The following is a 27,929-nucleotide window of genomic DNA, read 5'->3' on the forward strand; positions in this document are numbered from 1 at the left end:
TGGACCAATTCATGGTGGAGGGAGCCTCTAAAAACCCCAGTTTGGACCAATTCATGGTGGAGGGAGCCTCTAACCAGCCCAGTTTGGGCAAATTCATGGTGGAGGGAGCCTCTAAACAGCCCAGTTTGGGCAAATTCATGGTGGAGGGAGCCTCTAACCAGCCCAGTTTGGACCAATTAATGGTGGAGGGAGCCTCTAACCAGCCCAGTTTGGACCAATTCATGGTGGAGGGAGCCTCTAACCAGCCCAGTTTGGACCAATTAATGGTGGAGGGAGCCTCTAACCACCCCAGTTTGGACCAATTCATGGTGGAGGGAGCCTCTAACCAGCCCAGTTTGGACCAATTCATGGTGGAGGGAGCCTCTAAAAAACCCAGTTTGGACCAATTCATGGTGGAGGGAGCCTCTAAACAGCCCAGTTTGGGCAAATTCATGGTGGAGGGAGCCTCTAAAAACCCCAGTTTGGACCAATTCATGGTGGAGGGAGCCTCTAACCAGCCCAGTTTGGACCAATTAATGGTGGAGGGAGCCTCTAAACAGCCAAGTTTGGACCAATTCATGGTGGAGGGAGCCTCTAAAAACCCCAGTTTGGACCAATTCATGGTGGAGGGAGCCTCTAACCAGCCCAGTTTGGACCAATTAATGGTGGAGGGAGCCTCTAACCAGCCCAGTTTGGACCAATTAATGGTGGAGGGAGCCTCTAACCACCCCAGTTTGGACCAATTCATGGTGGAGGGAGCCTCTAAACAGCCAAGTTTGGACCAATTCATGGTGAAGGGAGCCTCTAACAACCCGTTTGGACCAATTCATGGTGGAGGGAGCCTCTAACCAGCCCAGTTTGGGCAAATTCATGGTGGAGGGAGCCTCTAAACAGCCCAGTTTGGGCAAATTCATGGTGGAGGGAGCCTCTAACCAGCCCAGTTTGGACCAATTAATGGTGGAGGGAGCCTCTAACCAGCCCAGTTTGGACCAATTAATGGTGGAGGGAGCCTCTAACCAGCCCAGTTTGGACCAATTAATGGTGGAGGGAGCCTCTAACCACCCCAGTTTGGACCAATTCATGGTGGAGGGAGCCTCTAACCAGCCCAGTTTGGACCAATTCATGGTGGAGGGAGCCTCTAAAAAACCCAGTTTGGACCAATTCATGGTGGAGGGAGCCTCTAAACAGCCCAGTTTGGGCAAATTCATGGTGGAGGGAGCCTCTAAAAAACCCAGTTTGGACCAATTCATGGTGGAGGGAGCCTCTAACCAGCCCAGTTTGGACCAATTAATGGTGGAGGGAGCCTCTAAACAGCCAAGTTTGGACCAATTCATGGTGGAGGGAGCCTCTAAAAACCCCAGTTTGGACCAATTCATGGTGGAGGGAGCCTCTAACCAGCCCAGTTTGGACCAATTAATGGTGGAGGGAGCCTCTAACCAGCCCAGTTTGGACCAATTAATGGTGGAGGGAGCCTCTAACCACCCCAGTTTGGACCAATTCATGGTGGAGGGAGCCTCTAAACAGCCCAGTTTGGGCAAATTCATGGTGGAGGGAGCCTCTAAAAAACCCAGTTTGGACCAATTCATGGTGGAGGGAGCCTCTAACCAGCCCAGTTTGGACCAATTAATGGTGGAGGGAGCCTCTAAACAGCCAAGTTTGGACCAATTCATGGTGGAGGGAGCCTCTAAAAACCCCAGTTTGGACCAATTCATGGTGGAGGGAGCCTCTAACCAGCCCAGTTTGGACCAATTAATGGTGGAGGGAGCCTCTAACCAGCCCAGTTTGGACCAATTAATGGTGGAGGGAGCCTCTAACCACCCCAGTTTGGACCAATTCATGGTGGAGGGAGCCTCTAAACAGCCCAGTTTGGGCAAATTCATGGTGGATGGAGCCTCTAAAAAACCCAGTTTGGACCAATTCATGGTGGAGGGAGCCTCTAACCAGCCCAGTTTGGACCAATTAATGGTGGAGGGAGCCTCTAAACAGCCAAGTTTGGACCAATTCATGGTGGAGGGAGCCTCTAAAAACCCCAGTTTGGACCAATTCATGGTGGAGGGAGCCTCTAACCAGCCCAGTTTGGGCAAATTCATGGTGGAGGGAGCCTCTAAACAGCCCAGTTTGGGCAAATTCATGGTGGAGGGAGCCTCTAACCAGCCCAGTTTGGACCAATTAATGGTGGAGGGAGCCTCTAACCAGCCCAGTTTGGACCAATTCATGGTGGAGGGAGCCTCTAACCAGCCCAGTTTGGACCAATTAATGGTGGAGGGAGCCTCTAACCACCCCAGTTTGGACCAATTCATGGTGGAGGGAGCCTCTAACCAGCCCAGTTTGGACCAATTCATGGTGGAGGGAGCCTCTAAAAAACCCAGTTTGGACCAATTCATGGTGGAGGGAGCCTCTAAACAGCCCAGTTTGGGCAAATTCATGGTGGAGGGAGCCTCTAAAAAACCCAGTTTGGACCAATTCATGGTGGAGGGAGCCTCTAACCAGCCCAGTTTGGACCAATTAATGGTGGAGGGAGCCTCTAAACAGCCAAGTTTGGACCAATTCATGGTGGAGGGAGCCTCTAAAAACCCCAGTTTGGACCAATTCATGGTGGAGGGAGCCTCTAACCAGCCCAGTTTGGACCAATTAATGGTGGAGGGAGCCTCTAACCAGCCCAGTTTGGACCAATTAATGGTGGAGGGAGCCTCTAACCACCCCAGTTTGGACCAATTCATGGTGGAGGGAGCCTCTAAACAGCCAAGTTTGGACCAATTCATGGTGAAGGGAGCCTCTAAAAACCCGTTTGGACCAATTCATGGTGGAGGGAGCCTCTAACCAGCCCAGTTTGGGCAAATTCATGGTGGAGGGAGCCTCTAAACAGCCCAGTTTGGGCAAATTCATGGTGGAGGGAGCCTCTAACCAGCCCAGTTTGGACCAATTAATGGTGGAGGGAGCCTCTAACCAGCCCAGTTTGGACCAATTAATGGTGGAGGGAGCCTCTAACCACCCCAGTTTGGACCAATTCATGGTGGAGGGAGCCTCTAAACAGCCAAGTTTGGACCAATTCATGGTGGAGGGAGCCTCTAAAAACCCCAGTTTGGACCAATTCATGGTGGAGGGAGCCTCTAACCAGCCCAGTTTGGACCAATTAATGGTGGAGGGAGCCTCTAAACAGCCAAGTTTTGGGAAATTCATGGTGGAGGGAGCCTCTAACCAGCCCAGTTTGGACCAATTCATGGTGGAGGGAGCCTCTAAACAGCCCAGTTTGGGCAAATTCATGGTGGAGGGAGCCTCTAAAAAACCCAGTTTGGACCAATTCATGGTGGAGGGAGCCTCTAACCAGCCCAGTTTGGACCAATTAATGGTGGAGGGAGCCTCTAAACAGCCAAGTTTGGACCAATTCATGGTGGAGGGAGCCTCTAAAAACCCCAGTTTGGACCAATTCATGGTGGAGGGAGCCTCTAACCAGCCCAGTTTGGGCAAATTCATGGTGGAGGGAGCCTCTAAACAGCCCAGTTTGGGCAAATTCATGGTGGAGGGAGCCTCTAACCAGCCCAGTTTGGACCAATTAATGGTGGAGGGAGCCTCTAACCACCCCAGTTTGGACCAATTCATGGTGGAGGGAGCCTCTAACCAGCCCAGTTTGGACCAATTCATGGTGGAGGGAGCCTCTAACCACCCCAGTTTGGATCAATTCATGGTGGAGGGAGCCTCTAACCAGCCCAGTTTGGACCAATTCATGGTGGAGGGAGCCTCTAAAAAACCCAGTTTGGACCAATTCATGGTGGAGGGAGCCTCTAAACAGCCCAGTTTGGGCAAATTCATGGTGGAGGGAGCCTCTAAACAGCCCAGTTTGGGCAAATTCATGGTGGAGGGAGCCTCTAACCAGCCCAGTTTGGACCAATTAATGGTGGAGGGAGCCTCTAACCAGCCCAGTTTGGACCAATTCATGGTGGAGGGAGCCTCTAAACAGCCCAGTTTTGGCAAATTCATGGTGGAAGGAGCCTCTAACCAGCAGAGTTGTGGGAAAGCAGGGTGGAGGGAGCCTCTAACCAGCAGAGTTGGTGGAAATCAGGGTGGAGGGAGCCTCTAACCAGCAGAGTTGGGGGAAATCATGTTGGAGGGAGCCTAGTATTAGCAGAATTGTGCAACGCTTATGGTGGATGAGTATGAGGATGCGGAGGAATTGGAGAGGTTGAGTACAGACATGGAGTTTCATGTTGGGGTGCTTTACACAGGTGGGCACAAAAATGAAGGCTCTATCCAGTGGTGGTTCATTTTTATCAAAGTGAGCCGGTCGGCACTCTCAGCTGACAGACGGGTGCGCTTGTCAGTGATGATGCCACCGGCTGCACTGAACACCCTCTCAGATAGGACGCTGGCGGCAGGACAGGACAGCACCTCCAAGGCATATAGGGCAAGTTCAAGCCACAGGTCCAACTTCGACACCCAATACGTGTAGGGCGCAGAGGGGTCGGAGAGGACAGGGCTGTGGTCGGAAAGGTATTCCCGCAACATGCGCCTATACTTCTCACGCCTGGTGACACTAGGACCCTCCGTGGCGGCACTTTGGCGAGGGGGTGCCATCAAGGTGTCCCAGACCTTAGACAGTGTGCCCCTCGTTTGTGTGGACCGGTGAGAACTTGGTTGCCTACTGGAGGAACTGCCCTCCCTGCCGCCAACGTCACATGCTGGAAACATCTCCATCATATTCTGCACCAATTGCCTGTGGCAAGCATTGATGCGATTGGCCCTCCCCTCTACCGGAATAAAAGACGAGATGTTGTTTTTATACCGGGGGTCAAGGATAGCAAAGATCCAGTACTGGTTGTCCTCCATGATTTTGACAATACGCTTGTCGGTTGTAAAGCACCCCAACATGAACTCAGCCATGTCTGCCACAGTGTTAGTTGGCATGACTCCTCTAGCCCCACCGGAAAGTTCAATCTCCATTTCCTCCTCATCCTCCATGTCTACCCATCCGCGCTGCAACAATGGGACGATTCGAAGTTGCCCGGAAGCCTCCTGTATCACCATCACATCATCGGACAACTCTTCTTCCTCCTCCTCCTCCTCCTCCATTAAACGCAGTGAAGCGGACAGATGTGTGGACCTACTCTCCAGCTGTGACGGATCGGATGCTATCCCTAACTCCTCTGTGTGATCTGAGTTATCCCTGATGTCAATCAGGGATTCTCTCAGAACACACAAGAGCGGGATTGTAAGGCTCACCATCGCATCCTCAGAGCTCACCCTCCTTGTGGACTCCTCAAAGACCCGTAGGATGTCACAAAGGTCTCTCATCCATGGCCACTCATGGATGTGAAACTGAGGCAGCTGACTTTGTGGCACCCTAGGGTTTTGTAGCTGGTATTCCATCAAAGGTCTCTGCTGCTCAACCACTCTATTCAACATCTGAAACGTTGAGTTCCAGCGTGTGGGGACGTCGCACAAAAGCCGGTGTTGTGGCACATGCAGGCGTTGCTGGAGAGATTTTAAGCTAGCAGCGGCTACTGTCGACTTGCGAAAGTGGGCGCACATGCGCCGCACTTTCACCAGTAGCTCTGGAACATTGGGGTAGCTCTTTAGGAAACGTTGCACCACTAGGTTGAAGACGTGGGCCAGGCATGGAACATGTTGGAGTCCGGCAAGCTCCAGAGCTGCTACCAGGTTCCGGCCGTTATCACAAACGACCATGCCTGGGCCCAGGTGCAGCGGCTCAAACCATATTGCCGTCTCATCGAGGAGGGCATCCCTCACCTCGGAGGCAGTGTGCTGTCTGTCCCCCAAGCTGATCAGCTTCAGCACAGCCTGCTGACGTCTACCAACGCCAGTGCTGCAACGTTTCCAACTCGTAGCTGGGGTCAATCTAACAGCGGAGGAGGAGGCGGTGGCGGAGGAGGAGGCGGTGGCGGAGGAGGAGGCGGTAGAGGAGGAGGAGGAGGGGGGTGTTCTTCTCGTGTCCCTGCCAGGAATGTTAGGCGGGGAGACGAGGTACACCGGGCCAGTTTGGGAAGCAGTCCCAGCCTCAACTACATTCACCCAGTGTGCCGTCAGTGAAATGTAGCGTCCCTGTCCGCATGCACTTGTCCACGCGTCGGTGGTCAAGTGGACCTTTGTGCAAAGCGCGGAACTAAGGGCCCGCCTGATGTTGAGTGACACGTGCTGGTGCAAGGCGGGGACGGCACACCGGGAGAAGTAGTGACGGCTAGGGACGGCATAGCGAGGTGCCGCAGTTGCCATCAGGTCCAGGAAGGCGGGAGTTTCAACAAGCCGGAACGCCAACATCTCCTGGGCCAGCAGTTTAGCGATGTTGGCGTTCAAGGCTTGCGCGTGTGGGTGGTTAGCAGTGTATTTCTGCCGCCGCTCCAATGTCTGAGAGATGGTGGATTGTTGTAAAGAAACGCCTGATGGTGCCTTTGATGGTGCAGGAGAAGGAGATAAGACAGGACCAGGGGAGGATGAGGTAGAAGTCAACAAAGTGGCGGAGGCAGATGAAGTGGTGTCCTGGCTCGTCCTCTGGAGTGCATCGCCAGCACAGTCAGCAGTGGCAGTGGCAGAGGCAGTGGCAGAGGCAGTGGCAGTGGCGTGAACGGCAGGCGGCCTTTGTCCTGCCGTTGCTGCCTGCCACTGATTCCAGTGCTTGGATTCCAAATGACGGCGCATTGAAGTGGTGGACAGGTTGCTCTTCTCAGAGCCCCTAATCAATTTCGAGAGGCAAATTGTGCAGACAACACTATATCTGTCCTCGGCGCATTCCTTGAAAAAACTCCACACCTTCGAGAAACGTGCCCTCGAGGTGGGAGTTTTTCGGGGCTGGGTACGAACTGGAACATCTTGGGAGATTCCGGGTGTGGCCTGGCTTCGCCTAAGCTGCTGACCTCTGCCTCTGCCTCTAGCTACCCTTTTTGGTGCTGCACCTGCCTCAACATCCACACTACTTTCCCCGCTTGACATCCCCCCTGTCCAGGTCGGGTCAGTGTCCTCATCATCCACCACTTCCTCTTCCAACTCCTGTCTCATCTCCTCCTCCCGCACAATGCGCCGGTCAACTGGATGCCCTGACGGCAACTGCGTCACATCATCGTCGATGAGGGTGGGTTGCTGGTCATCCACCACCAAATCGAACGGAGATGGAGGAGACTCTAGTGTTTGAGCATCTGGACACAGATGCTCCTCTGTTAGGTTCGTGGAATCGTGACGTGGAGAGGCAGGTTGAGGGACAATGAAAGGAGCGGAGAACAGCTCTGGGGAGCAGGGACAGTTTGGGTTATTGTTCTGTAAAGCTTCGGAATTTTGGGAGGAAGGAAGACAAGACTGTTGGGTAATAGGAGGAGAGGAGGCAGAGTCTGACTGGCTGCTGGACAATGTGCTGTAAGCGTTCTCTGACAGCCATTGCAAGACCTGTTCCTGGTTCTCGGGCCTACTAAGGTTTGTACCCTGCAGTTTAGTTAATGTGGCAAGCAACCCTGGCACTGTGGAGTGGCGCAATGCTTGCTGCCCCACAGGAGTAGGCACGGGACGCCCTGTGGCTTCACTGCTACCTTGCTCCCCAGAACCATTCCCCCGACCTCGCCCACGGCCTCGTCCACGTCCCTTTCCGGGAGCCTTGCGCATTTTGAATTCCTAGTTAGAAATTGGCACTGTATACCAGTAGTAAAAATTGTGGGTGCACGTAACCCCAATATATTCTTTGAATTCCCAGTCAGACACTGGCACTATATGGCAGTAGCAAGAAATGAGGGTATTTGTATTCCCAATATACTCTTTAAATTCCCAGTCAGACAATGGCACTATATACCAGTAGTAAAAATTGTGGGTGCACATAACCCCAATATATTCTTTGAATTACCAGTCAGACACTGGCACTATATGGCAGTAGCAAGAAATGAGGGTATTTATAACCCCAATATATTCTTTGAATTCCCAGTCAGACAATGGCACTGTATACCAGTAGTAAAAATTGTGGGTGCACGTAACCCCAATATATTCTTTGAATTCCCAGTCAGAAACTGGCACTATATGGCAGTAGCAAGAAATGAGGGTATTTGTATTCCCAATATACTCTTTGAATTCCCAGTCAGACAATGGCACTGTATACCAGTAGTAAAAATTGTGGGTGCACGTAACCCCAATATATTCTTTGAATTACCAGTCAGAAACTGGCACTATATGGCAGTAGCAAGAAATGAGGGTATTTATAACCCCAATATATTCTTTGAATTCCCAGTCAGACAATGGCACTGTATACCAGTAGTAAAAATTGTGGGTGCACGTAACCCCAATATATTCTTTGAATTCCCAGTCAGAAACTGGCACTATATGGCAGTAGCAAGAAATGAGGGTATTTGTATTCCCAATATACTCTTTAAATTCCCAGTCAGACAATGGCACTGTATACCAGTAGTAAAAATTGTGGGTGCACGTAACCCCAATATATTCTTTGAATTCCCAGTCAGACACTGGCACTATATGGCAGTAGCAAGAAATGAGGGTATTTGTATTCCCAATATACTCTTTAAATTCCCAGTCAGACAATGGCACTGTATACCAGTAGTAAAAATTGTGGGTGCACGTAACCCCAATATATTCTTTGAATTCCCAGTCAGAAACTGGCACTATATGGCAGTAGCAAGAAATGAGGGTATTTGTATTCCCAATATACTCTTTGAATTCCCAGTCAGACAATGGCACTGTATACCAGTAGTAAAAATTGTGGGTGCACGTAACCCCAATATATTCTTTGAATTACCAGTCAGAAACTGGCACTATATGGCAGTAGCAAGAAATGAGGGTATTTATAACCCCAATATATTCTTTGAATTCCCAGTCAGACAATGGCACTGTATACCAGTAGTAAAAATTGTGGGTGCACGTAACCCCAATATATTCTTTGAATTCCCAGTCAGAAACTGGCACTATATGGCAGTAGCAAGAAATGAGGGTATTTGTATTCCCAATATACTCTTTGAATTCCCAGTCAGACAATGGCACTGTATACCAGTAGTAAAAATTGTGGGTGCACGTAACCCCAATATATTCTTTGAATTACCAGTCAGAAACTGGCACTATATGGCAGTAGCAAGAAATGAGGGTATTTATAACCCCAATATATTCTTTGAATTCCCAGTCAGACAATGGCACTGTATACCAGTAGTAAAAATTGTGGGTGCACGTAACCCCAATATATTCTTTGAATTACCAGTCAGAAACTGGCACTATATGGCAGTAGCAAGAAATGAGGGTATTTGTATTCCCAATATACTCTTTGAATTCCCAGTCAGACAATGGCACTGTATACCAGTAGTAAAAATTGTGGGTGCACGTAACCCCAATATATTCTTTGAATTACCAGTCAGAAACTGGCACTATATGGCAGTAGCAAGAAATGAGGGTATTTATAACCCCAATATATTCTTTGAATTCCCAGTCAGACAATGGCACTGTATACCAGTAGTAAAAATTGTGGGTGCACGTAACCCCAATATATTCTTTGAATTCCCAGTCAGAAACTGGCACTATATGGCAGTAGCAAGAAATGAGGGTATTTGTATTCCCAATATACTCTTTGAATTCCCAGTCAGACAATGGCACTGTATACCAGTAGTAAAAATTGTGGGTGCACGTAACCCCAATATATTCTTTGAATTACCAGTCAGAAACTGGCACTATATGGCAGTAGCAAGAAATGAGGGTATTTATAACCCCAATATATTCTTTGAATTCCCAGTCAGACAATGGCACTGTATACCAGTAGTAAAAATTGTGGGTGCACGTAACCCCAATATATTCTTTGAATTACCAGTCAGAAACTGGCACTATATGGCAGTAGCAAGAAATGAGGGTATTTGTATTCCCAATATACTCTTTGAATTCCCAGTCAGACAATGGCACTGTATACCAGTAGTAAAAATTGTGGGTGCACGTAACCCCAATATATTCTTTGAATTACCAGTCAGAAACTGGCACTATATGGCAGTAGCAAGAAATGAGGGTATTTATAACCCCAATATATTCTTTGAATTCCCAGTCAGACAATGGCACTGTATACCAGTAGTAAAAATTGTGGGTGCACGTAACCCCAATATATTCTTTGAATTCCCAGTCAGACACTGGCACTATATGGCAGTAGCAAGAAATGAGGGTATTTGTATTCCCAATATACTCTTTGAATTCCCAGTCAGACAATGGCACTGTATACCAGTAGTAAAAATTGTGGGTGCACGTAACCCCAATATATTCTTTGAATTACCAGTCAGAAACTGGCACTATATGGCAGTAGCAAGAAATGAGGGTATTTGTATTCCCAATATATTCTTTGAATTCCCAGTCAGACAATGGCACTGTATACCAGTAGTAAAAATTGTGGGTGCACGTAACCCCAATATATTCTTTGAATTCCCAGTCAGACACTGGCACTATATGGCAGTAGCAAGAAATGAGGGTATTTGTATTCCCAATATATTCTTTGAATTCCCAGTCAGACAATGGCACTGTATACCAGTAGTAAAAATAGTGGGTGTATATAGCCCCAATTCTATTGCTAGGGGACTTGCAGGGTATTTCTGGGGTGAAGGTGGGGGGGCACACCGTTGGAACGGGTATCAGGGTATATATCGGGTATACGGGAATACACTGACAGTGTATTCCATTCAGGATCCTGGGAAAGCTGGGTTGCGGCGATTGAGCCCGTCAGTGCCACGTTACACTGACAAGCTTCTCCCTGGAATTTAGCTCTTACAAGAGCTGTTGGTTGTCTTCTCCTTCCTATCCTAGCCTGTCCCTGCCTACCCAGAATCTAAGCCCTAGCTAGCTGGACGGAAACCTCCGTCCTCGGTGAATTGCAAGCTCAGAATGACGCGAACCTGGGCGGCGCTGTTCTTTTAAATTAGAGGTCACATGTATTCGGCAGCCAATGGGTTTTGCCTACTTTTTTCAACGTCACCGGTGTCGTAGTTCCTGTCCCACCTACCCTGCGCTGTTATTGGAGCAAAAAAGGCGCCAGGGAAGGTGGGAGGGGAATCGAGTAATGGCGCACTTTACCACGCGGTGTTCGATTCGATTCGAACATGCCGAACAGCCTAATATCCGATCGAACATGAGTTCGATAGAACACTGTTCGCTCATCTCTATTTATTATATGATCACTAAAGTTTTGGAAAAATGTAAAAAGTTTGCAGAATAAATAGATCAAAGTCTGTATCCCTGTAAGTAGAAAGTAGTTCTAGTAAGAATATGCGTGTAGCCATGGGCATAACTACCAGGGTGATGTGGAGCCAAATAAATAAGGGGGACACCGATTCCACTGAGACTTGGGGTGCAGTTACTGATAGATATGGATGGTGGAAAGAAATATAGAAAACTGAATGCAACTCCATTACTTGCTTTACTGAGATATTACCTTCTTTATATGCTATAATGTGAAAGTGTGTATTATCCCTGTACTGTGACATCACTGTGTGTATTATCCCTGTATTGTGACATCACTGTGTGTATTATCCCTGTACTGTGACATCACTGTGTGTATTATCTCTGTACTGTGACATCACTGTGAACAATATCCCTTTACTGTGACATCACTGTGTATTATCTCTGTACTGTGACATCACTGTGTACATTATCCCTGTACTGTGACATCACTGTGTATTATCCCTGTACTGTGACATCACTGTGTGTATTATCCCTGTATTGTGACATCACTGTGTGTATTATCCCTGTATTGTGACATCACTGTGTGTATTATCCCTGTACTGTGACATCACTGTGTGTATTATCCCTGTACTGTGACATCACTGTGTGTATTATCCCTGTACTGTGACATCACTGTGTGTATTATCCCTGTATTGTGACATCACTGTGTGCATTATCCCTGTATTGTGACATCACTGTGTGTATTATCTCTGTACTGTGACATCACTGTGAACAATATCCCTTTACTGTGACATCACTGTGTATTATCTCTGTACTGTGACATCACTGTGTGTATTATCCCTGTACTGTGACATCACTGTGTGTATTATCCCTGTATTCTGACATCACTGTGTGTATTATCCCTGTACTGTGACATCACTGTGTGTATTATCCCTGTATTGTGACATCACTGTGTGTATTATCTCTGTACTGTGACATCACTGTGAACAATATCCCTTTACTGTGACATCACTGTGTATTATCTCTGTACTGTGACATCACTGTGTGTATTATCCCTGTACTGTGACATCACTGTGTGTATTATCCCTGTACTGTGACATCACTGTGTGTATTATCCCTGTACTGTGACATCACTGTGTGTATTATCCCTGTACTGTGACATCACTGTGTGTATTATCCCTGTACTGTGACATCACTGTGTGTATTATCTCTGTACTGTGACATCACTGTGTGTATTATCCCTGTACTGTGACATCACTGTGTGTATTATCTCTGTACTGTGACATCACTGTGTACATTATCTCTGTACTGTGACATCACTGTGTGTATTATCTCTGTACTGTGACATCACTGTGTGTATTATCCCTGTACTGTGACATCACTGTGTGTATTATCTCTGTACTGTGACATCACTGTGTACATTATCTCTGTACTGTGACATCACTGTGTGTATTATCCCTGTACTGTGACATCACTGTGTGTATTATCCCTGTACTGTGACATCACTGTGTATATTATCCCTGTACTGTGACATCACTGTGTGTATTATCCCTGTACTGTGACATCACTGTGTACATTATCTCTGTACTGTGACATCACTGTGTGTATTATCCCTGTATTGTGACATCACTGTGTATTTTCCCTGTACTGTGACATCACTGTGTATATTATCCCTGTACTATGACATCACTGTATGAATTATCCCTTTACTGTGGCATCACTGTGTGAATTATTCTTGTACTGTGACATCACTATGTATATTATCTCTGTACTGTGACATCACTGTGTACATTATCTCTGTACTGTGACATCACTGTGTGTATTATCCTGTACTGTGACATCACTGTGTATTTTCCCTGTACTGTGACATCACTGTGTATATTATCCCTGTACTGTGACATCACTGTATGAATTATCCCTTTACTGTGGCATCACTGTGTGAATTATTCTTGTACTGTGACATCACAATGTTTATTATCTCTGTATTAATACACACAGTGATGTCATATCTCTGTATTGTGACATCACTGTGTGCATTATCCCTGTATAGTGACATCACTGTGTGTATTATCCCTGTATAGTGACATCACTGTGTGCATTATCTGTTCTGTATTTGTAATTCACCATACAGTGCTATATATGTAACAAGACCAAACTACGCTGCTCCTGCTTTATAATGCTGCACATTAGAAATATTTCTATAGGGCCCTATTGTTACGTGACAGGTTCATGTTTGTGGCAAACTTGCTCCATATTCAGTACTTGTTTTTAGGCTAGGACTACACAGCAATTTTCCATGCTTAGCCATGAAACTTGGCTGTCAATTGCCTATTTTAGAGGTATTATTTTTTGATCACATACTTGGCCTTACTTTGAGGTCTATGCTGACAAACAGAATCATAAATCCAGCAAGTTTGGATTATTTGTCACAATGTTACAATCTTGTTATGACCACATCGGCACTCATATTGTGATCTTCATGTCATGTGACCAAAGTTGCGCTGTTGTCCAAGGCTATTTTTGCAACATTGTATAAAGTCAGTGGAACGTCTACAAGAAGTTAGTGCTGAATATGTAGCAAGATTGTTCCAAATATAATCTAGTTCACCAGCATTTTTGTCAGAAATATGTTTTTGGTCTCTTGGACATACAGTGACTACTTGTAAATCTACCATAAACTGGGTTCGTGAGAAAAGTGAACCCTATCCTGCAGAGCTTACAATCTAAAGGAATAAGAAGTTGGTGCAAAAGTTGAAGGAAGGAGTTAGAGCCCTCTGTGCAGGATTTTAGTATCTATATGGAGTAATGGGTGAGGGAAGCTATATCTATGGGCGGATATATAACGTAAGGACGTTATTAGGAGCATAGACAGGTAGCTGTGCTCTATATAGGAGTTCACAGTCTGTAAAGGTATGTTCATGTGTTATGGATTTAATCTGACACATTTTGACTATAGGATCCGCCAGCAGGAATCCCAATCTGGTACTTTGATGTCTGACCGCTACACAAGAATTATCCAATGGTACCAATCCTTAGCACAGCGGTGCAGAGTCCGTGGAAGTAACACGCTTCTTATGTGCACAGCTACAAAAATCATGGGAATATTCTGTACCATGTAATACTAGTTTGAAATTCACATTTGAGTTTCCATTGTTCGGGTCTTCTTCTGGACCAAAAACCCGAAACCCTATCCACTTAAAAAGAACGAAAACCCACAGACCACATAGACTATAATGGGGTCTGCTAGGTTTCCACCTGATATTGGCAGAGAGTAAAGTCCTGCTTGCATACAATATACAATACATACAATATACCTGATATTGAAGAGTACAGACATGCTGCCATATAATTAGAATATCTATAAGAACAATACAATATGTGCTGTAGTTTGTGAGTTTGGATGTTTGTGGGTTTGTGTGTTTGGATGTTTGTTCCTCAATCACGCAAAACCCACTCCACCGATTTGGCTGAAATTTTCCACATAGTTACTACACTTGATTGCGCAATAGGCTACTTTTCGTCACAATAGCGCACATACGTTTTTCCCAGGACCCCCACAAAACCCAAACTAACATCACTATCTCTGCAATCTCACACACTTTGGACCATAGCAAGCCACAGAATTCATATTACCCTCTACAGTAGAGGTCAGCAACCCCTGGCACACATGCCAAGAGTGGCACTCCTGCCATATTTCACTGGCACACCAGCAGCACAGGACCTGCAAGAGTTAAATGAAGTCCGAGGTTCCTTCAGTGGGCTGCTAGAGCTGAGGCATAAGGACACTCCCCTTTGAGAGGGGTGCAGGAAACCCAGGGGGTGGATCTTAATCGCTCAGGTCTGTGCCTGCTATAGTGGTCTGCATCCTGCTAACATTCCCCGAGGAGGAGAGGAAGCTGCTAGCAAAGTGAAACTGAAAAACACACAGGTACATAGGATTACTGTTCTCATTAATGTCAGGCATTTGGGGTTATTAGTTTAGTCTTAGTAACTCCATGTGCCTCACATTAATAGGAATTAACAACATCATGTCCCTCATATTAACCCCTGTGTGCCTCACATTAATAGGAATAAACCCCATCATGTGCCTCATATTAACCCCTGTGTGCCTCACATTAATAGGAATAAACCCCATCATGTCCCTCATATTAACCCCTGTGTGCCTCACATTAATAGGAATAAACCCCATCATGTCCCTCATATTAACCTCTGTGTGCCTCACATTAATAGGAATACCCCATCATGTCCTGCATATTAACCCCTGTGTGTCTCACATTAATAGGAATAAACCCCATCATGTCCCTCATATTAACCCCTGTGTGCCCCATATAAAGGTTACTAATATGTGAGACATATGGAGGTACTAATAAAAGACCTCAATAATGAAGATACTTAATTATTACCTCCAAGTCTCTCACATATCAGTAACTCTTACACAAGGGTTAATGTGAGGGACATGATGGGGTTAATTGCTATTACTAAGAGGCGCATGGAGTTACTAAACTGTCATGCACAGGGCCAGACTTTATGTTGTTGATCAAGAGTATCCTGTGCCCAAAACTTACATGTACTGGCGGAAAATAACAAATCATACAATGTCGTATATCGAAGTATATTAACCTGAAATACTTCTGTCCCAAAGACACTATGTACAGTTTATACCAACACCGTATAGCAGCTGAAATACAAATTACATTCAACACAAAAGTCTCATGTGCTCTCTGAATTACAGCAAAAACAAGATACAAAGTTACATTTTATATCCCATCCCTTATACACAGTACGAAAACCTTACCCACGCCTGTATATACCCACTTCTACAATCACCGCAGACGAAGTCACGGGTACCAGCTAGTACACACATAAAGCTCTACAGGCTTCTGCGGGCAGTGAAATAAAATGGAATATTATTGAAGATATTAAAGAAGATATAATGATATACTGAGCAGCTACTAATGGAACCAGATAAAATAAGTTGAATACTCTGCACCACCATTACTAAGGCTGGGTTCACACTAGCGCCCTTTCTCTGCTCTCAGATTCTGTTCCCCATTCCACTTTAAAAGTGCAGAGAGAAAAGTCCTGCAAGTATTTCCGCCCTTCTCAAGTGGGAACCTGGCATACCCCATTATAGTCTATGGGGTTTTTGAGGGTAACTGCTATTTTAAGCAAATTGGGTTTCTGTTTTGGGGGGTCCTCAAGCGGACCCCCGAACAGAAACCCAAACACAGGTGTGAACCTAGCGTAAGTAGGATAGACACTTAAATAATAAGTGATGCTATAGTTCAACCAAGCGTTGTGGCCCCCTGATCGGCCAAGATGAAAAGTGTCAGCTCTGCTCCACTTTAATATCCATGGCCTACAGGTCAATGATATTCTGATCCTAGAAAATCCCTCTAACCTAGAGCCAATAGCAGTACAACCTCCTTCCCAGAAAAATAACAAGCCCGGCAATACTCGTCTACACTCCTTATACCCTAATAGCGCCAAAAGTGGAGCCGTTACCCCTATCATTCAATAAGATCACTTATTTTAGTTAGTAATCTGCAGTGGAAAAATCCCAGATAACATATAGAAAACACTGGGGAAAAAATGCAGCAAAATACTAGTGTTCTTCCATTTTTGCCTCTGCCCATGAAGTCTACCTCTATGTTCATTGCATTCATGGAAATACAGTACAGCGTTTTTTTTGTTTTTTTTTTAAAAACATGAATTTTCTGCATTGTTTCTTTTCCTGCAATGTGTGTTTGAGATGATCTGAGATCTCATTCTTTTTGCTAGAGCTTTAAAGTGCATTTTTTTTTCACGCTACGTTTATGCAATGGCCAAAATAAGCTGCGTTTCGATACTGTGGGGCCTCAGCACTGATTTTGTATGTGGGGTGGACAGACGGCGGCGGGGGTGCGGTGTACTTTTGGCTACTGGTCACAACACCTCGAGGTACTCTGCACCTTCTACACATGCGTTCCCTATGGCGAGTAATGATATTTGTAGAATATTTAGAATGTTGCATAGACAGAATACCAGAAACCATCGTAAAATTCTATCCAGGGCCTGTAAAACCTGATCGGTCTAGAAAGGTGTCAATGGTGTTGTGTATGATTTACTACTACACTGTATTGAATACTCCAGAAATGCTGTATATGACGTCTAAAACACATCAAAATGCCAAAATATATTCAGTTTCTGCATGTGTGGATGAGAATACATCAAACCTCACGCTCTTTCCTGCTACGGTTCTGCAAAGAAATGCAATAATGTAAACTTATAGAGAAGAATATATTTCATAGAGATTAGACATTGGCTGTAAATGATTACTTTTACTGATTTATTCTATACGGTCACTATACTGCATTCTGTATACTCTGTACACTATACTGTATACTCTGTATACTCTTTACACTATTCTGTATACTCTGTATACTCCGTACACTATACTGTATACTCTGTATACTCTTTACACTATTCTGTATACTCTGTATACTCCGTACACTATACTGTATACTCTGTATACTCTTTACACTATTCTGTATGCTCTGTACACTATACTATATACTCTGTATACTCTGTACACTATACTGAATACTCTGTATACTCTGTACACTATACTGAATACTCTGTATACTCTGTACACTATACTGTATACTCTGTACACTATACTGAATACTCTGTATACTCTGTACACTATACTGTATACTCTGTACACTATACTGAATACTCTGTATACTCTGTACACTATACTGTATACTCTGTACACTATACTGAATACTCTGTATACTCTGTACACTATACTGAATACTCTGTATACTCTGTACACTATACTGTATACTCTGTACACTATACTGAATACTCTGTATACTCTGTACACTATACTGAATACTCTGTATACTCTGTACACTATACTGTATACTCTGTATACTCTGTACACTATACAGAATACTCTGTACACTATACTATATACTCTGTATACTCTGTACACTATACTGTATACTCTGTACACTATACTGAATACTCTGTATACTCTGTACACTATACTGTATACTCTGTACACTATACTGAATACTCTGTATACTCTGTACACTATACTGAATACTCTGTATACTCTGTACACTATACTGTATACTCTGTACACTATACTGAATACTCTGTACACTATACTATATACTCTGTATACTCTGTACACTATACTGTATACTCTGTACACTATACTGAATACTCTATACTCTGTACACTATACTGTATACTCTGTACACTATACTGAATACTCTGTACACTATACTGAATACTCTGTATACTCTGTACACTATACTGTATACTCTGTACACTATACTGAATACTCTGTATACTCTGTACACTATACTGTATACTCTGTACACTATACTGAATACTCTGTATACTCTGTACACTATACTGAATACTCTGTATACTCTGTACACTATACTGTATACTCTGTACACTATACTGAATACTCTGTATACTCTGTACACTATACTGAATACTCTGTATACTCTGTACACTATACTGTATACTCTGTATACTCTGTACACTATACTGAATACTCTGTACACTATACTATATACTCTGTATACTCTGTACACTATACTGTATACTCTGTACACTATACTGAATACTCTGTATACTCTGTACACTATACTGTATACTCTGTACACTATACTGAATACTCTGTATACTCTGTACACTATACTGAATACTCTGTATACTCTGTACACTATACTGTATACTCTGTACACTATACTGAATACTCTGTACACTATACTATATACTCTGTATACTCTGTACACTATACTGTATACTCTGTACACTATACTGAATACTCTATACTCTGTACACTATACTGTATACTCTGTACACTATACTGAATACTCTGTACACTATACTATATACTCTGTATACTCTGTACACTATACTGTATACTCTGTACACTATACTGAATACTTTATACTCTGTACACTATACTGTATACTCTGTGTACTCTGTACACTATGCTGTATACTCTGTGGTCTTAGTTAGAATTGAATGGTTGTGTCTAATTTACATTTGTCTTTGGCAGGTACACAGTCATGGAGTGATACCCCCAGCCCGTACAGAATGAGACAGTCACTGACCTGCTTCTCCTATCTATCTCTGCTTGTTCTCTGGGACTCTGGTAAGTTGCGCCATTATGGTGTAGTGTGGGTTGGGTAGGGGGTGCATGTTAGGTGTAAATACAGGGGAGTAGATATAAGTGCAGTTAGTAATGACTAGGAATGATAGAGGGGTGTGGAGAGTTGAATTTTGACCTGTGCTATGACCAGGGGTATATAGTAGGGTTTGGGAACAATTTTTTGTGGAGTCAGAGTCAAGTTAAAAAAAAGTTACTGTACTGACTCCGACTCTGGCTTCAAAAGAGTCAGAATCAGTCTATGGAAAAATAGAAGAGTTGGAGGTTTGGCCTAATGACTTCACTATGTACATTATACATATATTGTGACATCACTGTGTTTATGATGTCACTCCATGTATTATCTATATATTGTGATATCACTGTGTTTATCCCCCTGTACTCTGCATTGTATATCTATATCACCATAAATCACCAGGTTTGGCTGACATTAACTCTATATGTGTGAACACCTTAATAGCTTGCACAGACCCACGTGACAAGTGATTTGTTAGCAAAGTCAGCTCTTGACTCTTAACGTAGTGGCCATAATGCTGGGCAGGATTTTGGCTGCATGGCAGCTGTTATGGGATCCATCAACCTAAATGGAGCAGAAAGACTGTATAAGGGAGTGCAGTACAATCCTCATTCAATGACTCTAAAGCTTCTGCTTGGATTTTGGAGGATGTATTGTGTCAGTCTCTAGACCAACTGGTTCTCTAATGTGATGACAGCCACAGACATCAGTGACAATGTCCCCATAACAGTGACAGTCACCGTGTTCCCATGACCATGAACTCCATAGACTGCAGTATCCACACCTAAAAGCTCATGTACATGACCATGTGTGAACCGCGGCCATGATTGATTGGCAATCGGCATGTCCCGCCTGTGCTTCTGCAGTCCCATTCATTGGGGTCATTGAGCTCATCCGCAAAACCAGACAGGAACTGTCCTGAGTTTTGCACATAGATCCTTGGAAATCATGGTTGTGTGCATGGGCTGCTAGAAATTAATGGGTCAGTGTGCTATCTGGAAAAACCGGACAGTTGTACATCCCCATGATGTATGGCGGTATTATTTGTCCTTGTAGTGCAGTATGAGGTCATACTATAAAACAGTGATGTTGAAATAATTTCATTGGGGAGGGGGGACTGTGGGAATTTAAGAGGATCTGTCACCTCTCCTGACTTATATTATATATGAAATATCAATTCTGGAGCCCTTTTACTTATAACTCTGTTCCTCTATTATTCCTCCTAGAAGTGTATAACTACATTAACAAGGGGGTTACCACTGATGTTGTGAAAGGGGTGTCTATACAGTCTGATTGGACAGAGTCAGACCCCCCTCCCCAACTTGTAACATCTATTTCTCAACCTATTCATACATTTCCATGAGGAATAACAGAGGAATGACATAACAATGAGTTGTAAGCAGAGAATAGTTATTTCCATGGAGAATAGAAGTCTTCACTAAAGTCACATGATACGACTGCGCCTTCATTACGGTTTTACTAACCATCCTTTTCCTGGTTCCTGCAGTTTTCAGCGAGCCTGGCTATCTTCTCCTGAAACAATCCCACCACTCAGCATTAAGCAGATCCCCCGTCTATGTGGACTTCAGTATACAAAGCAATTACAGTTTATTAACAAATGCTTCAGTAAACCTTCTGGATGTAAAGAACAACCTTATAATTACGAGTAAGGAGCTCCCGGCCAACCAGTCGCAGGGTGACCTGGAATTCGAGTGTATCCATTTCCTATCTGCCGGACTCTACCAGTTTCGCATGAGCCTCCAGACAGAAAATGATAGCTCCATTTCTTTTATGAGCGGCCTCCTAAATGTCACCTGGCCAATATTTCACATTGACTTGAACAGGACAACGAAAGATACGTTGAGATCATTCCAGGTTGGCGTCTTCACCAATGAACAATTATGTACTGGATTTCCTACTCGAGATCCCAAACTTCTACTGGAGGTTGAGCATACCCATAGCTTTCAGGAAGAGGAGGAACCAAGTGCTGATCGATTTATGTTGTATAAGACCTACAAGGAGGTCCCATTGTCTTCTTCTCAATGGGTGGAGTTTGAATGTGCCTCTGTACGACCTGAAGCTTTTATTACCGTGTCCCTTAAACCAATGTTCTCCGAGTCGGTCATTGCTTATTTGGGGCCCATTGACCTTGTCAAGACCTTTAAATATAAACTAGTTACCATCATGGAAAAAAAGTGTGATACCTCAATGTCTATCTCTGTTATTGCCCCGCCATGCAATTATGCCGAAGGGCGAATAATCGTGTACAAAGAGTTGCCCAGGAGCCCAGGTGAAAGTGTCACCACATTGGCAGAAAGCGCTCTGCAGAAAGGAGAGAAGACGTCTCACTTCAACTGCACCTTATTTGAGATTGGCAAAAATAAATATTGCTTTGAGTTTTTGATGTCCTCAAGTGGCACTTGGAGCTTCTCGGCGCCACGAGCCAAACAATGTGTGGAGATTCGGAGAGAAATCGGTGAGTGACTGCATTGTTACTATTCAGAAATATCAGCGCTTCTGTAAAATGTAACCCTGGTTGTAAAAGGAAACTATCAGGTTCCTATAGGCCGGAGTTTAGTGTCCCATATAGACCTGCATTAACGCCATCCAGGGATGTACACTGAAATCTGGCGCATGCGCACTGAAGCTGATCTGTACTCTGCCAGCTTCACTGAAGAACTGAGTTAGGAGCTGAATAAATATAAATGGAGGCTATTTGGGGCATAATACCTTCTCGATCTTGCTGCAATTCTATGGCTGGAGACTTTGTGATGATCTTGGGCCTAAACTGTGTCGGAAAGCTGCGAAGAACTTCCAGTGCGGGGAGACTAGCGGTGGAAAATGAAGAGGAATCAGATAAGGATGTCCGAGTCAAATTTCTCTTCATTTTCCGCCGTGTGAACATAACCTTAGCAGAACCGCTGTTAGACCCGGTTCACAAATGCGTTCAGGTTTCCGTTCGGGGAGTCCACTTAGGGACCCACTGAACGGAAACCTATACGCATTAAAAAGCGGTAACCTTAGGAAACCACATGCACCCCATAGACTGTAATGGGGTCCATGTGGTTTCCACATGAATCATGCGGAGAGAAAAGTGCTGCTTGCAGGACACCGAGCAGAAACCACACAGACCCCATTATAGTCTATGGGGTCCGTGGGCTTCCCATGTAACCACTTTTTAATGTGTATAGGTTTCCATTAGGGAGAGGGGGGTCCCCAAGCAGAATTCCCGAACGCAGATGTGAATGGGGCCTTAGTAAGACACATTTAGGTTCTATTGTTGTCAATAAAAAAATCCAGCATGCAGGGTAAAAACGGTGTAAAATGGGGGATATTGTAAAGGAACCTGATGGACCACATTGTTAGTCAAAGTTCTGAGGGTTTTTTCTATGCTCCTGAGATGGAACATAAAAATGTAGTTCCTTATGCAGATGTGAACTCAGCCTTAGAGCTCTTTCACGTGTCTGTATTCAGGTCAAGAAATCTAATCTATGTAACATAGACTGTAGGAAATATAAAAAAAAAAAAAAAAACTTGAGTCTTCAGTAGTTGATACCTTTTTTTAATGTCTAACTAATAATGATGGTAGATTACAACGTTTGGAAGCTCCCGGCTTCTTCTTCAGGTATATCTAAAAACAGTTTTTGAAGAATGCATATTAATGTACAAGAGAGACACATAGGAATAGAATTCTAGGAGGGAGGGTAGAAGAAGGTTATTGGTTATACATAGAGATGAGCGAACAGTGTTCTATCAAACACATGTTCGATCGGATATCAGGGTGTTCGCCATGTTCGAATCGAATCGAACACCGCGTGGTAAAGTGCGCCAAAATTCGATTCCCCTTCCACCTTCCCTGGCGCCTTTTTTGCACCAATAACAGCGCAGGGGAGGTGGGACAGGAACTATGACACCGGGGGCATTGAAAAAAATTGGAAAAAGTCATTGGCTGCCGAAATCAGGTGACCTCCATTTTAGACGAATAGTGGATTTCAAATCCGGGTCATATGAGAATGTGAACTTTGTGACTATGAGACAGGGATAGCTGTACAGGCAGGGATAGCTAGGGATAACCTTTATTTAGGGGGGGATGTTATTAAAAATAACTTTTTGGGGCTCTATCGGGTGTGTAATTGTGATTTTTGTGAGATAAACTTTTTCCCATAGGGATGCATTGGCCAGCGCTGATTGGCCGAATTCCGTACTCTGGCCAATCAGTGCTGGCCAATGCATTCTATTGGCGTGATGAAGCAGTGCTGAATGTGTGTGTTTAGCTCAACTACACCGGTGGAGTAGTTGAGCTAAGCACACAGATTCAGCTCTGCTTCAATCAGCGCTGGCCAATGCATTCTATTAGCTTGATGAAGCAGAGTGTGCACAAGGGTTCAAGCGCACCCTCGGCTCTGATGTAGCAGAGCCGAGGCTGCACAAGGGTTCAAGCGCACCCTCGGCTCTGATGTAGCAGAGCCGAGGCTGCACAAGGGTTCAAGCGCACCCTCGGCTCTGATGTAGCAGAGCCGAGGGTGCACAAGGGTTCAAGTGCACCCTCGGCTCTGCTACATCAGAGCCGAGGGTGCGCTTGAACCCTTGTGCAGCCTCGGCTCTGCTACATCAGAGCCGAGGGTGCGCTTGAACCCTTGTGCACACTCTGCTTCATCAAGCTAATAGAATGCATTGGCCAGCGCTGATTGAAGCAGAGCTGAATCTGTGTACTTAGCTCAACTACTCCACCGGTGTAGTTGAGCTAAACACACACATTCAGCACTGCTTCATCACGCCAATAGAATGCATTGGCCAGCACTGATTGGCCAGAGTACGGAATTCGGCCAATCAGCGCTGGCTCTGCTGGAGGAGGCGGAGTCTAAGGTCGGACCAGAATGGAGACTGGTGTGGAGCGATCTTAGACTCCGCCTCCTCCAGCAGAGCCAGCGCTGATTGGTCGAGTTCCGTACTCTGGCCAATCAGCGCTGGCCAATGCATTCTATTAGCCCGATGAAGTAGAGCTGAATGTGTGTGCTTAGCACACACATTCTGTTAGGAGTATTTAGGTTCTTTACTTTCTATTTTTCTTACCTGGGGAGTTTTTGGCTGCGCAGTGTCTGGGGTGGCATCCTGGCACTGCGGGGTTGTCCTGTCGTGGGTATTGGTCCACACCTTCTGACTTGCACGTGCGCACTGCTGGTAGGCAGCTTTTATCTCCTGGTTGATTAGTCTGTCCTCCCATTTGCACCTGGGAGGAGTGGTCTCTACTCTGTATTTAAACCCATGCCTCCCATGGTTCTGTGCTGAGTGTCGCTTTTACAGAGCTAGGCCTTAGCAGGAGGAGTAGGTGGTGTTCTGGGATAGAGGAAGTTCCGTGGTTGGTTTTTGGGAGGTTTGGGTGAACGAGTTGGTTTGTGTGTTTTCCCTTCTGTGTTCACCAATCCTCCCTCTGTGTATAATTGACTGTGTGAGTGAATTGCCTTATCCTTTGATTTCTACTCAGTTTCCCTGTGTTTGTTTCCTAGTGTATGGTTCCTTCCCATATTGGTTTGGGGGAATCCTTTCCCACATGTTTCCTGTGTGCTGCTTGTGTTGTTAGTCAGCGCACACCCTTGTCAGTCCCTGTCAGTAGCAGCTTCACTTGTTCGTTAGGGGTGACCCCCTTTAGTCTCCAGTCCCTAGAGATCTTATAGGGCATTCCTTCTCCCACTTCCCTCTAGGCCTACGGAATCAGTGAGAGAGGAGCTGTCGGGGTCAGGCTTAGCCTGAGTACAGCCGACCCACACCCGTGAGGCAGGGACCGGGATAGCTAGTGGGAGTAGTGCAGGGCGAGATTCCCTACTGCTATCCCTTAGCCCCGTTGCAGCTACCTGGACTGACATAACACATTCAGCTCTACTTCATCGGGCTAATAGAATGCATTGGCCAATCAGCGCTGGCCAATGCATTCTATTAGCGTGAACTGAGTTTGCACAGGGGTTCTAGTGCACCCTCGGCTCTGCTACATCAGATTGCTACATCTGATGTAGCAGTGCCGAGTGTGCATCAGATGTGTAGTTGAGCAGAACTGGCTCAGCACTGCTAAGTCTCTGCATTCGCATAGGAATGCATTGGCCAGCCTTCGGCCAATCAGCGCTGGCTCTGCCGGAGGAGGCGGAGTCTAAGGTCGGACCTGAATGGAGACTGGTGTGGAGCGATCTTAGACTCCGCCTCCTCCAGCAGAGCCAGCGCTGAATGGTCGAGTTCCGTACTCTGGCCAATCAGCACTGGCCAATGCATTTCTATGGGGAAAAGTTAGCTTGCGAAAATCGCAAACTGACAGGGATTTCCATGAAATAAAGTGACTTTTATGCCCCCAGACATGCTTCCCCTGCTGTCCCAGTGTCATTCCAGGGTGTTGGTATCATTTCCTGGGGTGTCATAGTGGACTTGGTGACCCTCCAGACACGGATTTGGGTTTCCCCCTTAACGAGTATATGTTCCCCATAGACTATAATGGGGTTCGAAACCCATTCGAACACTCGAACAGTGAGCGGCTGTTCGAATCGAATTTCGAACCTCGAACATTTTAGTGTTCGCTCATCTCTAGTTATACAACTAAACAATTCATCATCTTATAATGTTCTTATCAGTTCACAGAGTGTCTTTATGGCTGGCTGTCTCAGTTCAGTGATTTCTGTAGGATGCCATGAACCCATGTGAGAGATTCATCCCTCTCTCTCTCTCGAGAGAGAGAGAGTGTTAAACAAGGTCATAAATTTGTACTATTAAATCCATCTCTCTTTCCTAGATTTAAAATTCCCTTTTAAAACCAAAACTTTCATGTGATCGGTGATATTATGATCTTCATTGCAGAAATGTTTTGACATGGGAAGGTCCATTCTTCGTTCTCTAATTGTATGGTGATGGGAATTCATACGCATTCTTAGCTTCTGGCCCGTCTCTCCAACATACAGATTTTCAGTGGAACATTTGGTGCATATTATTAAATGCACTACATTAGGTGTGTTACAGGTGAACGTACCCGGGATTTTATATTCCCTGTTAGAGTTTGGTATCTCTATCCTGTCCGTCGTCAGTATGTGGAGACAGGTTTTGCACCTTACCTGTCTGCATGGAAATGTTCCTGTGTTAGTTGGAGGTGACAGTGAGCTGCTAATAACCATATTCCTGAGGTTTGGTGGCTGTCTGTAGCACAGGAGAGGGGGGGTCTGGAAATATGGATTTTAGATGGTTGTCTTTTTGCAGTAGTGGATGTAATTTGCGTGTGATTCCTCTCAGTGTCTCCAGGTGTGGGTTATATGTGACGACCAGGGGCACCTGATTGTTTTCCTGTTTGGTAATTATTTTAATAACTCTGAAATTGGTATTCTGGTGGCCTTGGTGATTTGGTTTTTGGGAGCTTCGAAACGTTGTAATTTGCCATCATTATTAGTTAGCCATTAAAAAAGGTATCAACTACTGAAGACTCTCAAGTTTTTTGTTTTTTTAATATTTCCTACCCACTGGCTAACACGGTACAAAAACAAACATTTTCCTTACATAGGCTGTAGTTAACTGAGCTGAATTCACAGTATAAGGCTGTATTCAGATCATGTATTTTACATCTGTTTAAAAAACTTATGCTAAAAATGGACACAAATGGATGGCCCCCCGTTTACAAAGACATCCATGTTAAAAAAAAAAAAAAAAAAGGATCCGCTTCTGTCCATTTTATTTGAGAACGTCGTATACTGTAGTATTTTGATCGTCTAAAAAAAACAGACAGCAATGGATCCGTTGTTTTTTTTTTGTTTGTTTTTTAACATTAATGTCTATGGAAATGGATGGCCATCCGTTTGGGTCTGTTTTCTGCATCCGTTAAATATATGTAAGAAAAAAAACAACCTTATCTGAATAGAGACTAATACTGATTTACAGTGTTGTGTGATTTAGAACTAGCGTGGCTCTATTGACTCGTATTCACATGATGCTGTGTATATGGTACCAGAAACATAAGTCACTATAACACTGTGAGTTCAGTTCGGAGGACTACAATTGGTCAGTATTTCTCAACCTGAATTTCTCGATTATGATTCATTTAAATGATATAAATCAATATTTGTCCAGCTCCCCTAGTGGCAACTGCAGGTTTTCTAAAATTGTTTTGTTCTAAGAGCACCTGTCATGTCTACAATTTAGGTGAATATAAGAAAGTTTGTAATATATCTTATCAGAGGGAAATGCTCCTATCTCAACTCCTGACTGGTAAACTGCTCATTTCACCCACAGGTTACATTGAGGTCTTTGGGGATGCGGATGAGCCCAGTGGGGTGTAACTTGAAGCTTCTAGGGCAGTGATGGCGAACCTATGGCACGCGTGCCAGAGAGGGCACGCAGAGCCCTCTATGCTGGCACGGTTGCGGTCTCCCGGATCGCTCAGTAACGGGGAATCCGGTACAGGATTCCCCGTTAGTGAGCAATCGCTGCTTTCAGCTGGATGTGCAAATGCACATCCAGCTGAAAGCTGTCAGTGTAGGCCGCGCGGTACGCACGGCCTACATTGACTATACAGAGTGTGACCTCTGCACTGGTGCGGACATGATGACATAAGTCATCAGCGCCCGTAGTGAATAGGTGAGAGAGAGGACGCCT

General features: G+C 44.9%; 1 protein-coding gene across 1 annotated transcript in view; it reads left to right on the forward strand.

Annotated features, from left to right (window-relative positions):
• The window catches only part of THSD1 (thrombospondin type 1 domain containing 1), a 39,983-nt gene that overhangs the window by 4,270 nt on the left and 7,784 nt on the right, over nt 1-27,929 (forward strand). The window contains exons 2-3 of the mRNA XM_075262932.1: nt 19,187-19,282; nt 20,821-21,789. Coding sequence (XP_075119033.1) covers nt 19,225-19,282; nt 20,821-21,789 — 1,027 coding nt within the window. The 5' untranslated portion in view covers nt 19,187-19,224. The remainder of the gene's footprint in view (nt 1-19,186; nt 19,283-20,820; nt 21,790-27,929) is intronic.

This window comes from Leptodactylus fuscus, chromosome 2, assembly GCF_031893055.1.
Source record: "Leptodactylus fuscus isolate aLepFus1 chromosome 2, aLepFus1.hap2, whole genome shotgun sequence".
In the NCBI taxonomy this organism is placed as follows: domain Eukaryota; kingdom Metazoa; phylum Chordata; class Amphibia; order Anura; family Leptodactylidae; genus Leptodactylus; species Leptodactylus fuscus.